Source organism: Haliotis rufescens, unplaced genomic scaffold, assembly GCF_023055435.1.
Source record: "Haliotis rufescens isolate VD_foot unplaced genomic scaffold, xgHalRufe1.0.p SCAF_8, whole genome shotgun sequence".
Classification (NCBI taxonomy): Eukaryota; Metazoa; Mollusca; class Gastropoda; order Lepetellida; family Haliotidae; genus Haliotis; species Haliotis rufescens.
In genome coordinates this window covers 50,498,140-50,512,214 of record NW_025964372.1, presented here as the reverse complement: position 1 = coordinate 50,512,214, position 14,075 = coordinate 50,498,140, and the positions used below count along the sequence as shown (strand labels likewise).

The 14,075-nt window shown below is 42.5% G+C and overlaps 1 protein-coding gene across 1 annotated transcript; it reads left to right on the top strand.

Annotated features, from left to right (window-relative positions):
- The first annotated feature begins 20 nt into the window (after positions 1-20).
- LOC124152403 (6-phosphogluconolactonase-like) lies at positions 21-13,214 on the top strand. Its single transcript, XM_046525328.2, has 5 exons — positions 21-172; positions 3,450-3,650; positions 4,258-4,400; positions 6,794-6,934; positions 8,489-13,214. The coding sequence occupies exons 1-5, from the start codon at positions 46-48 to the stop codon at positions 8,606-8,608; spliced, it is 732 nt and encodes a 243-aa protein (XP_046381284.1). The 5' UTR covers positions 21-45; the 3' UTR covers positions 8,609-13,214.
- Positions 13,215-14,075: the final 861 nt, after the last annotated feature.

The following is a 14,075-nucleotide window of genomic DNA, read 5'->3' as shown; positions in this document are numbered from 1 at the left end:
TGTGGTTGCCATGTTAGAGCTAGAAGTATTTAGAGAGTACTAAAAATGGCTGCACCCACGGTACTTGTGTTTGAGAATGAATCTTCCGTGTCTGAAAATTTGGGCAAATTTGTTGCAGATAAAGCCAATGACGCAATCAAACGAAAGAATATTTTTACTGTTGGAGTTTCAGGTAAAAACTATTTAAATATACTCCTGTCACTGTGCATGTTGATTACAAACGTGGTCGGTGCGCGACCGGCAATCACGTCTAAGGAAGATAACTCTTCCTGTCTAAACAGTTAAACCCAGTCTTAGAGCCGCAAATTATGTGACAGGTAATAATAGGAGTGGTCCAAAATACATGGGATAAGGATTTTGCATTTTAATTAGCGCCGCATCCCAACTCTAAAACAACCCTCACTTAAAGATGGAACAACAGATGTCTAACTTACGAAAGTTAAGAAACTTCAACCATTCTCAGATACCATAGGCTATCTGGTGCTATACTATAAAAGTACAGGGGTCCCTAAAGATAAGATGGTAAAGGTGGAAAGATTTCCACCCATAAGCTCTGCTTCAAATCTTGCCTGCGTTAGGACAACTTAACCCTAACCCTACGTACATAATGTTTAGACATAGGTCTAGTCCAAGAGATTGTAGCAATTTATTTTACCCAAGAGGCTATTGATGTTAATGCATGTTTCTAAGATAAAAAAAGTTTGAATTTTCCCAAAAATGTTTGTATTTCAAATGTCTGGTTGTCCGTTATCACACCAAGGGGCATTGATCGAAATCATGACTCAGCACTTTTTATACATTATATTTACTTCTCATAATCAAAACTAATAATTTTTCTTTTGATATATTGTGTCAAAATATAGAGAATACATCCACCTTGACAGTCATACTCAAACAGTCAGTGCCCTGATATGATCCTGGTATAATAATTGTTTGGCATTAAATCACAGAAATAATCAATATTGATAATTTTTTGTTCATTTCTCTTACTTCACTGTTAAAAATATCCAGTGCATGAATTATATTTTCTGTAACAGAAATGTTTTGGAATCCACGACAAGCATAGCAAAATTAGTGACCAGGATGTTATTTTAATGTGTTGATACAAGGGAGATAACTCTTTGTATTGGTTTTCATAACAATCATTTGAACAAGTTTTAATGGAAAGGAAAAGCATCTAGGATAAGAATGTTTTTGTTACTGGGTTATCTTAAGTTCTGTTAGAATCTATTAAAGAGAGTACTGGAACATTTCTCAACCAAATTTTGATCCAAGATAGTATTTTACTGGTGCTTCAATGTGCAATAATTGTCCATTAAGTTTTAACTTACAGCATTTTCTATGAGGGTGTCACCTTAAGCAATTTTTATATCTCATTTGGCCTACAAAATACATGTTCATTATATATGAACTATGATAATAAATTTCATCTTCCCAATATTTTGAGTTTCTTATTGCAAATCGAAATGACTGAAATGATTCGATCGTTGTTTTGTTGTTTTGATGACTCACTTATATTCCATTGTATATGATAGTGGCGTGTAAGTAATTTACTCTGGTCCAGATAATCCAGTGATTGATACGGAGCAATGATCCATGCTATCGAGGTACAATGACACACAATCAACCAGGTCACCTAGCTAGACCACCTGATCCCTTAAGATGACTCCTTACCAGAAGCTTATGATGATGGGGACCTGTTCTTACCCGGTATGCTAACAAAGTTACCAAGTTCTACACACTAATTCTGTCTGGGCAAAAGTCTGAATATATATACTCATGTTGTATGTTTGCTTGATGTGAAGGGGGAACAGCCATGTTGACACCAGTAGGGGGTGTCTCAAAAGTGTGAAGTGTAAAGCAGTTGCAAGAGAAACCGTTGTTATTAAGCAATGGTACATGATGATTGGTTGGTTGGTTTGTTGTTTTACGCCGCACTCAGCAATATTCCAGCTATATGACAGCGGTCTGTAAATAATTGAGTCTGGACCAGACAGTCCAGTGATTGATATCATGAGCATCGATCCACGCAGTTGGGATCGATGACATGCATCAACCAAGTCAGCGAGCCTGACAACCTGATCCCGTTAGTCGCCTTTTACGACAAGCATAGTCTCCTTTTACGGCAAGCATGGGTTGCTGAAGACCTATTCTACCCCGGATCTTCTTGGGTCTGGTACATGATGATGCACACATACACTTTCCATGTTGACGTACTACTGCAGTTCAACTGGCAACATGTTTAATATGAAAAACTCCACATACATTAGGAGCTAGTGAAGAAAATTTGCATCAAAGTGTACAAGCCTTGTTATTATGTTATTATGAAGCAGTGTTCCCGTTTACCAGTAATTACCAGTTTTTTACCGGTAAATTTAGGATTTGACCAACAATTTATGAGACTGCTAGTCTCTGTGGACTGGAAAATAAAGAACCTCATGAATATTTGTTGTTGAACAAGACATCGGCAATAGTCATATAAGTATATTTTTCTAAAAAAGTCAGCTTGTCTGTTACCATCAGGGTTTCCCCTTGTCTATTTTTAGTGCAAGGAAATAACATTTCACTTTGCTTCAAGGTTATAAATATATTTGTAGCAACTTCATCTTGAAATATAAAAAAAGAGAACATTGTGACTGAACATTGTATGAATGACATGTAGCTAAGTTACTTCAGGGATGATGTCATTGCATTGAACATGATGCTGGAAGAACTAAAACCAGGTAATTTTCATACGTTGTTTTTATTTGTTGAAGTTTGGACTGACAAAAATTAGAGGGGACTGGTAATTTTTAGAGTTGCCAGTCCACGAGGACTGGCAGTTTCAATAGCCAGCGGGAACACTGTGAAGTTTAGAAAATTATTAAATATAAACTATCAAATTATGAATAATTGGGTGATCAGCAGGAAGCCCCTAGCCCCAAATTGTTGCCCTGGGCCTTATATAAAAACTTGCATATTCAATATCTTTGCCGAGCTATTAGCTACTCATAATCAAGTTAATTCATAACAATATGTACATAGTCAGTGAGGGAAATGATTGAACTTTAATTGTGAAATTTAAAATTGTGGGTTTTATATTTATTATGTTACATAGTCTTAAGAAGAAGGTGTGCAGTTTTCGCAGTGTCACTCTTAAATAAACTCATCACAGCGATAGTACACATGCTACTTTAATGTGGCTTTGACCCGTGATAATCCGGGGTAGAAAAGGTCATCAGCAATCCATGCTTGCCGTAAAAGGCGAATAACGGAATCGGAGGGTCGGGTTCACTGACCTCGTTGATGCATGTCATTATATCCCAATTGCGTGGATCTATACTCATGATGCCAATCACTGGATTGTCTGGTCCAGACTTGATTATTTACAGACCGCTGTCATATAGCTGGAATATTGCTGAGTGTGGCGTTAAACAACAAATTATAGTTGCTCTCTTCATCTCTTTAAGGTGGAAGCCTAGCCAAGTTTTTATGCAACAATTTACCAAACCACAAAACTGACTGGTCGAAATGGCGGATGTTCTTCTGTGATGAGCGCTATGTGCCCTATGATGATGCTGAGTGTACATACAAGTTTTACAAGGAGAATCTGATGTCTAAGGTTCCTCTCTCCGAGGAGAACATCTTTCCGATCAACCCTAATGTTCCAGGTGAGGTGTTCCGTTAGTTTACCTGAACGTAAATGTCATAAACATGATAATTATATCTTCCAAGAATGCTAATTGTTTCCAAGCATTGTTAGCCATCAATGTATGCAAATTGGTTGAAATATGTTGACTCCCCTCCCTCACTCACTCACTCACTCACTGAAGATCCAGGGTAGAATAGGTCTTAAAGAGGTGACTCGGGATCGGGTGGACTTGGTTGATGGATGTCAACATACCCCAATTGCATGGATCGATGCCCATGATGTCATTCACTGGATTGTCTTGTCCAGACTTGATTATTTACAGACTGCCGTCATATAGCTGGAATATTGCTGAGTGAGGTGTCAAAAACTCACTCACTCACTCACTCACTCACTCACTCACCCCTCACTCACTCACTCACTCACCCCTCACTCACTCACTCACTCACTCACTCACTCACTCACTCATTCACTCACTCACTCACCCCTCACTCACACACTCACTCACTCACTCACTCACTCACTCACTCAATCACTCACTCATTCACTCACTCACTCACTCACTCACTCACCCCTCACTCACACACAATGGTATTCAGGTGAGTATATTCAGGTTCTGTTTGTTTCAGTGGAAGAGGCTGCGACAGACTACGTGAAAAAGATACAGTCCGTGTTGCCAGGTGATGGCTTCCCTCGCTTTGATTTGCTGCTTCTTGGTATGGGACCTGATGGACACACATGCTCCCTGTTCCCTGGTCACAAACTACTTGATGTAAGTGTCTGACAACACCAGTCTAGAGACACACATGCTCCCTGTTCCCAAATGACAAACTACTTGATGTAAGTGTCTGACAACACCAGTCTAGAGACACCCACGCTCCCTGTTCCCTGGTCATGAACTACTTGATGTAAGTGTCTGACAACACCAGTCTAGAGACACACACGCTCCCTGTTCCCTGTTCACAAACTACTTGATGTAAGTGTCTGACAACACCAGTCTAGAGACACACACGCTCCCTGTTCCCTGGTCATGAACTACTTGATGTAAGTGTCTGACAACACCAGTCTAGAGACACACATGCTCCCTGTTCCCTGGTCATGAACTACTTGATGTAAGTGTCTGACAACACCAGTCTAGAGACACACACGCTCCCTGTTCCCTGGTCACAAACTACTTGATGTAAGCGTCTGACAAAACCAGTCTTGAGACACACACGCTCCCTGTTCCCCGGTCACAAACTACTTGATGTAAGTGTCTGACAACACCAGTCTAGAGACACACATGCCCCCTGTTCCCCGGTCACAAACTACTTGATGTAAGTGTCTGACAACACCAGTCTAGAGACACACATGCTCCCTGTTCCCTGGTCACAAACTACTTGATGTAAGTGTCTGACAACACCAGTCTAGAGACACACATGCTCCCTGTTCCCTGGTCACAAACTACTTGATGTAAGTGTCTGACAACACCAGTCTAGAGACACACATGCTCCCTGTTCCCCAGTCACAAACTACTTGATGTAAGTGTCTGACAACATCAGTCTACAGACACACATGCTCCTTGTTCCCTGGTCACAAACTACTTGATGTAAGTGTCTGACAACACCAGTCAAGAGACACACATGCTCCCTGTTCCCTGGTCACAAACTACTTGATGTAAGTGTCTGACAACACCAGTCTAGAGACACACATGCTCCCTGTTCCCCAGTCAACTACTTGATGTAAGTGTCTGACAACACCAGTCTAGAGACACCCACGCTCCCTGTTCCCTGGTCACAAACTACTTGATGTAAGTGTCTGACAACACCAGTCTAGAGACACACACGCTCCCTGTTCCCTGGTCACAAACTACTTGATGTAAGTGTCTGACAACACCAGTCTAGAGACACACGTGCTCCCTGTTCCCCAGTCAACTACTTGATGTAAGTGTCTGACAACACCAGTCTAGAGACACACATGCTCCCTGTTCCCTGGTCACAAACTACTTGATGTAAGTGTCTGACAACACCAGTCTAGAGACACACATGCTCCCTGTTCCCCGGTCACAAACTACTTGATGTAAGTGTCTGACAACACCAGTCTAGAGACACACATGCTCCCTGTTCCCCAGTCACAAACTACTTGATGTAAGTGTCTGACAACACCAGTCTAGAGACACACATGCTCCCTGTTCCCCAGTCACAAACTACTTGATGTAAGTGTCTGACAACACCAGTCTAGAGACACACACGCTCCCTGTTCCCTGGTCACAAACTACTTGATGTAAGTGTCTGACAACACCAGTCTAGAGACACACATGCTCCCTGTTCCCCAGTCACAAACTACTTGATGTAAGTGTCTGACAACACCAGTCTAGAGACACACATGCTCCCTGTTCCCTGGTCACAAACTACTTGATGTAAGTGTCTGACAACACCAGTCTAGAGACACACATGCTCCCTGTTCCCAGGTCACAAACTACTTGATGTAAGTGTCTGACAACACCAGTCTAGAGACACACACGCTCCCTGTTCCCTGGTCACAAACTACTTGATGTAAGTGTCTGACAACACCAGTCTAGAGACACACACGCTCCCTGTTCCCTGGTCACAAACTACTTGATGTAAGTGTCTGACAACACCAGTCTAGAGACACACACGCTCCCTGTTCCCTGGTCACAAACTACTTGATGTAAGTGTCTGACAACACCAGTCTAGAGACACACATGCTCCCTGTTCCCCAGTCACAAACTACTTGATGTAAGTGTCTGACAACACCAGTCTAGAGACACACATGCTCCCTGTTCCCTGGTCACAAACTACTTGATGTAAGTGTCTGACAACACCAGTCTAGAGACACACATGCTCCCTGTTCCCAGGTCACAAACTACTTGATGTAAGTGTCTGACAACACCAGTCTAGAGACACACACGCTCCCTGTTCCCTGGTCACAAACTACTTGATGTAAGTGTCTGACAACACCAGTCTAGAGACACACACGCTCCCTGTTCCCTGGTCACAAACTACTTGATGTAAGTGTCTGACAACACCAGTCTAGAGACACACACGCTCCCTGTTCCCTGGTCACAAACTACTATCACACACTCTCCCAAACCTCCCCCTGCTAGCGTGACCATGACTCCCTCCCTCACTCTACGTCACACATATTGACTCGTTCTATCTCCAGGAGACCAGCCTCATTGTTGCCCCCATCACAGACTCCCCAAAGCCTCCCCCTGGAAGAGTGACCATGACGTATCCTGTTCTCAACAACGCCGCATGTGCAGTGTTTGTGTCCTGCGGTGCAGGCAAGGCTGAAAAAATCCAGGTGAGCAACATCACAAATCACAGCTGACATGCAACAGCAGCTTCCACAAATGCGAGCCCCGTAGAGTAGGTCTTCAGCAACCCATGCTTGCCGTAAAAGGCGACTATGCTTGTCGTAAAAGGCGACTAACGGGATCGGGTGGTCAGGCTCGCTGACTTGGTTGATACATGTCATCGATTCCAATTGTGTGGATCGATGCTCATGTTGTCAATCACTGGATTGTCTGGTCCAGACTCGATTATTTTCAGACCGTTGTCATATAGCTGGAATATTGCTGAGTGTGGCGTTAAACAACAAACCAAAACCACAAATGTGAACACAGCATTTAAGGCAGCACACCTGTTAACAGTCAGGGTGAGAAGAAATTTCTTGTGAAAGAGTGCTGCAGGGTTACATTCACAATGGCATGGTTAAACTAAGATCCTAAAGGGCACATTTAGAAATTACCTTACAATACCTTGTGAAAGTTTTGTATTGTGAAGACAGATGTTAATAAATGTTCTCACAAGTAAACTGGAAGAACGCAACAGAATTTTAGATTTTTCATTAAATATATTTTTCTGGTTGGCGCAATTAAACATCCATAGGAGTGCCAAGTAGCACACTTAAAAATATGGGGGCGGTGGATTAGCCCAGTGATTATAGCGTACGCTCGTCACGCTGATGACACGGGTTCCATTCACCACATGGGTACAATGTGTGAAGCCCATTTCTGGTGTCCCCCCGCCAAAATATTGCTGGAATATTGCTAAAAGTGGAGTAAAAGCACACTCACTCACTCACTCAAAAATATGTGGGGATATGGTGGTGCTGAGAGAAGTTTGTTTTGGTTTTTAACGCCTCATTATTCCAGCCATATAAAGTGGTCTGAAAATAATGTGTGGATGAGCCAATCCAGTGATTGACATCATGAGCATTGGTCCATGAAAGAGATGAGATATCCATCAACCAAGTCACTAAACCTGACCACCTGAACCGTTAAGTCGCTTCTTACGAGAAGCAAAGGTTGCTCAGGTGCCACAGAACCTATGGTCATAATATGTCACTCAATGGATCTGTCTCGGCTTGATTGAATGTCATCTCACCTAGTAGGATGAGGCAATGCTCATGATATCAATCACAGGTTTGTCTAGCCCGGACTTCATGATTGACAGGCCATCGTGATATAACTGCAATATTGCCAACTGTACACATGTATGTATGAACAGCTGTAATTAAAATGTCACTTTTATGTGCCTGATATTACTGACAGTGCCATTGAGCAACTCTCACTCACTCACTCACTCACTCACTGACACTCTCTCTCACTCGCTCACTCACTCACACTCACTCTCTCTCACTCTCTCTCTCTCCCACTCACTCACACTCACTCACTCACTCACTTGCTCACTCATTCACTCACTCCCTTGCTCACTCACTCACTCACTCCCTTGCTCACCCACTCACTCACTCACTCACTCACTCACTTACTCCCTCCTTTGCTCACTCACTCACTCACTCACTCACCCAGCCACCAACCCACTCACTCACTCACTCACTCTGCTGGTGTTTCAGCAAGTCCTGGAGCCTGGTAGCGGTGTCCTGCTCCCCGCAGCTCGTGTCAAGCCCACCAGCGGCGAGGTTGTGTGGTTTCTGGACAAGGCCGCAGCCTCCCTGCTCAACAACAAGCAGTAGCCTCACACCAGGATGGGGTGGCCTCGAGGTTAATGTGCTGGCTTGTCGCGTCAAGGACCCGGTTTGATTCCCCACATGAGCAAAACATCAACCCTTGTGGTGTAATCCTACTGTGGTATTGTTTTTATAATACTAAAAGCAGGTATTTCCAGACGGGCAGTCCTGAGTCTCATTGGCATCAAAATTGAAATTGAGCATGAAAAAAATATGTCCACTGGGATGCAGAAAAATAATATTGCATGTTAGAAATTTTACGTTATTAGTATAAAAGCAATACGCATTCAAATGCTTCCTGATTTGCTTGCACCATCACTTGTAATTCGTTTCATTTGGGATCTCAGAATCCATTTTTAACGGCCTCTGAGCATGTGCAATTACTTGGTGGAGTACTGTATTCAGGTTTTTACGTTTTCTGGGACCCCACATTTGGACCCCAATTAGCCTCGGACCCTTCAATTATAGGCTCCCAAAATAAATAAGCCAGGTAAATCCCTGGTAAAAGCGATGTAAAGACATACTCACATAACTTGCACACTCATTCACTGTCATAATAAGGAGGGGGCACGGGTGGCCCAGTCGTCTAAGGCGCCACGCCAGAAAACTATGATTGTGGGTTCGAATCCCGGTTCGCCCCGATTATGTTTCTAGGTTTGTCAGCACCATACCCGTGCTCATGGGTTTCACCGAAGTGGTAAACGTCCGAGACCTGCATCACTTCGGGCTTTCCTCCCACATTTAGCTGACACGCTGTGATATAACTGGAATACTGTTAAAAGCGGCGTTAACCCCACTCACTCACTCGTAATAAAGATGCACATACTAACAGGGCAGGAACAGAACACCAACTGATTCTGGGGAATGACAAGAATGTAGTAGGTGCAGGTAGTTACCGTAATATCAAAGTGTGACAACATGCCGATGGTGGAAATCAGGATAGGATGTGAGAACCAAATTAGCCTGAAAAGGATTTTGTAGTGTTTTATGTTTTGGGTATTATTTTTATGTTGGAGTCAAGTCCCTCTGCTGTCCCTAGCATGGATGTTCCTCTATGATTGTGGCATGACGCTAGGGGTGTACACTATACACTGTATAGAGATATCTGCTTGTGTGATGCATTGTGGTGACAATGTGTAACACTGGAGGCATTGGCGGCAAAGCTGGCAACGGTGACGCTATTTGAAGTGCGCATTTGCCCCGATTATGATTTTTGGTTTGTGAAAGTCCCGGGCCACTTGGGGCATTCCTCCCATATTATACTGATGTTTGACATGATTTCCATACATGTATCATTTTTAAATGCCTTTCAAAGACTTTTATTTCCATACTATTCAAAGCACAACTCCCTGACTAACATTGTGTCAGTACAGCATTGCTGTCCCTCAACCCTGTGTGGATATAGATATATTACATGTACCTCAATGGGATGGACCATTCAATATTTATTTGGGGAGGTGGGGGTGTATTTTTTGTTGAGAGACAGATTTAATAGTATATTTTTTTCCAGTACAGTGAAGCATACTATATCTTTCTTTGAAAAGAGTACTTGCAGGAATATGTTTATATTTCATATTTATTACATGTAAGTTTAACACACAGACACACACACACAAACACACACAAACACACATATGCACCTGAATATCAACTGGGTGGACCAAATTGTTCCACTATCCAAGAATCTCGATGTCCACTGATACTGTAGCTTCTCTTCCTGTACACTGGATATACCAGCCTCTGTACCGACCAAGCAGCGATGTGCTCCTGATTAATGGTGAAGCAGGTGTTGACTCGACAAACCCACAGCGTGATATAAAATACAATGTTAAGTTCATTAGTCCCTTAGTGAGAGGCATGGGTCGCGCAGGATGCCACAAGTCGCTGTGCAGAGTTGTGTCCCTTAGGTGTGCCATAAACCTATGATAGTTGGCTTGTATCCAAGATTCGCCCTGATTATGTTTCTAGGGTTCTCAGCTCTGTAACCAAGCTCATCGGTTTCAGCAAAGCTGTAAACATCTAATAAGAGCTTCGGACTTGCCTCTCACATTAAGCTGACACCATGCTGACATGCCGTGACCGTCTGCCTGGAGAGTGCCTTAGTGTTCTAGTTGATAGAAAGTCAGGCTGGTGCAAGCCTCCGTGTTCTAGTGGATAGAAAGTCAGGCTGGTGCGAGCCTCCGTGTTCTAGTGGATAGAAAGTCAGGCTGGTGCGAGCCTCCGTGTTCTAGTGGATAGAAAGTCAGGCTGGTGCGAGCCTCCGTGTTCTAGTGGATAGAAAGTCAGGCTGGTGCGAGCCTCCGTGTTCTAGTGGATAGAAAGTCAGGCTGGTGAGAGATTTAGTGTTCTAGTGGATAGAAAGTCAGGCTGGTGCGAGCCTCCGTGTTCTAGTGGATAGAAAGTCAGGCTGGTGCGAGCCTCCGTGTTCTAGTGGATAGAAAGTCAGGCTGGTGCGAGCCTCCGTGTTCTAGTGGATAGAAAGTCAGGCTGGTGCGAGCCTCCGTGTTCTAGTGGATAGAAAGTCAGGCTGGTGCGAGCCTCCGTGTTCTAGTGGATAGAAAGTCAGGCTGGTGCGAGCCTCCGTGTTCTAGTGGATAGAAAGTCAGGCTGGTGAGAGATTTAGTGTTCTAGTGGATAGAAAGTCAGGCTGGTGCGAGCCTCCGTGTTCTAGTGGATAGAAAGTCAGGCTGGTGAGAGCTTTAGTGTTCTAGTGGATAGAACATCTGCCTGGAAGGTACAGAAGGTATGTGGTTCGATCTCCGGGCTCATCATACTTAAAGACACTAAAAAAAATCATACTTATTGTTACCCTGCCTGGCGCTTAGTGTTAAGGGGCAAAACAAGGACTGGTCGACTCGTAGTCAGTATGTTGTGTCGGAGTGGGGTGTTCATGTTAAACTGTGGAATAGTATCAGTAGGATAGCATTATAAAACAAGCTAGTACAAGCAGCCATACACACATGTACATGCATGTCTATATAAGTGCAATGATCTCTGAACACTGCATTAAACCCCATTCATCTCACATTAAGCTAAGCATGGGTAGGAGAAAAACACCAAATAATGATTTATTTTTGCATTTGTTAATGATTGCCAAATATGTTGATGTGTTCTGTCTACTCAAGTTAACTTGAAATTATTATTTACAGCTTTGTGAAAGCTAAAGTTAGTGTTTTATTTTTATATTTTAGATATTGATTTGTTATGAATTTTATGGCAAATGGTGTATATTCGTTGAATTATTTATTCCTGTAACTGATTAATCTCTAGTTTTCTGCACACATTATATTGTCATGTATTCGGATATTGTAAGCAGATATTAGTCCTGTAGTTTCAGTGGTATTATGCAGTGCTTGATGAAGTCCAGGATCAACAAGGATGTGTCAGGGACACTGCAGGGGTGTGTAACTGGATACCAAGATATAAACCAGCCAAAATAAGTAGGAAATGCAACATTTGAGACATGTTGGATTGTGTACCATAAGGGTATTGGTGTCCCAGTCATGCAGAGTTGCATCCCTTAGCAGTCCCAGGATCTGATGATTATGATCCTTTGGTTGTCAGCACCATACCCTGCTCGTGGGTTTTGCCAAAGTGGTAAATGTCAACGACCAACATCAATTCAGTCTTTCCTCCCTCATCATTTCCAACACACCAGATATGACTGTTCAAAGCGATATTATACCCGTCTTCATTTACCGAAACCTTGAATTAAATATTTTAAGATTTACAGTACCAGAGATCCTAGGATTTATTTTCCTATTGTCAAGATGTTCTGCTTAAGGTTCCACAGCCTTGTGGACATTAGTCGTGCCAGAATCCAGAGATCGTGGTTACATCCCAGGTTATGATAATGGTTTTGTGAGCTTCACATCCTCTAAGGTTTCATGGAAGTGGTAAACGTAAGCACTCTGCATCACTTTGATCGTAAATAGTGTTCAGAATTGTTACACTAAACTCACACTTGCTGTTTTGCTGACTAAAAATATTTTCTAACAAGAACACATTGTGTATTTCCGGCATTTTCACTTCCTTTTTTATCAAAGTCTTGTTTCCACCCTTGCCACATCAAGCCCACTTTCCTGTGCTAAATATGATTGGACTATCGCACCTATCGATAGTCCAATCAGAGAACGTTTCACAAAATCAACATCCACGACTGGTACACCTTCGTATGAAAGTAATTTACCTCTGCATGTCTTGACACAAATATGTTTTTTCATCCTTAAGCCCCCCAATGATTGCCTATATTTTTATGTCAGTGATGAAATTGCGATTTCTTTTTGTTCTCGGATCTACTAGGTCACCGCCTTTTTGAGTGGCTATACGAGATAAGAGCAGAGATTTGATTGGATATCTCTTTTTTATTCCAAGGGGCACAACTTGTGATCTAAGCAGATGGCGCTGAGGCTTGAGCCAAGAAAAGTGGGCTTGATGTGGCAAGGGTAGAAACTAGGCTTTGATGTAGGCTAGTGGACACGCTTGCCTCGGGAAGATGTATTTCCTGTTATGGCCATGTGCTTGTTGACATACTTTATTCTTGTTGGTTTGTTTTTGGATTATTTTCTATCACTTTGTTCCTGATTATTTCAGAATAAATATGAAGTAGTAACCTGCCTTGTTTGGACTCATTCATACAGCCTGTCTGTGAACGTCAACAAGCACCAAAACAAACTGACGTAAACAACTCCCATCTCATGTTCAGACGAGAACAGAACATGGGGCAGGGGTGTTGTCACTTTAGAAGTGTTCGGACCTCACAAGGAAAGCCAAGTTCCATTCCCTTCATAGGTACAACCAGTTAGGTCTACTTTCACTTTCAGTGGAATTTGTCTACAGTCACTTTACTTAAAGAAATGGTGATGTGTGAAAGTTTGCTGGTGTTCCCCCTCCACCACACCCCCAGCATTTCGCATTTTAGATTTCGGTTTGCGACGTTTTTACTGACTGAATGTGATGCAGAAAATAGAATAAATTATGCTGACTACTGACATTACCACATCAGGACATTCCACTTGTCATACCAGGTCAAACAAGATAGGATATTGAAGTAAGACGAGTTCTATGGATGAACAAGATAGGATATTGTTGATTGCCTGATATACAACTACATAATATCTTTTGTGTATAGCGGAATGATACGCTTCGGCTACAACAAAGAACAATTTCTTTGAGTGGCATTTAGAAGTTGGAGTGATAAAGTAAGACGAGTTCTATGGATGAACAACTTCTTTATTACAATTGGAGCACCAATTGTAATAAAGAAGTTGTTCATCCATAGAACTCGTCTTACTTTATCACTCCAACTTCTAAATGCCACTCAAAGAAGTTATACGCCGTCTACATGGAGACGTGGCAATTTCAGCAATCAACAAACTCAGCAAAGCACCAATTGTAATAAAGAAGTTGTTCATCCATAGAACTCGTCTTACTTTAACAAAGAACAATGTAGGATGTTAGGATATATTTAAAT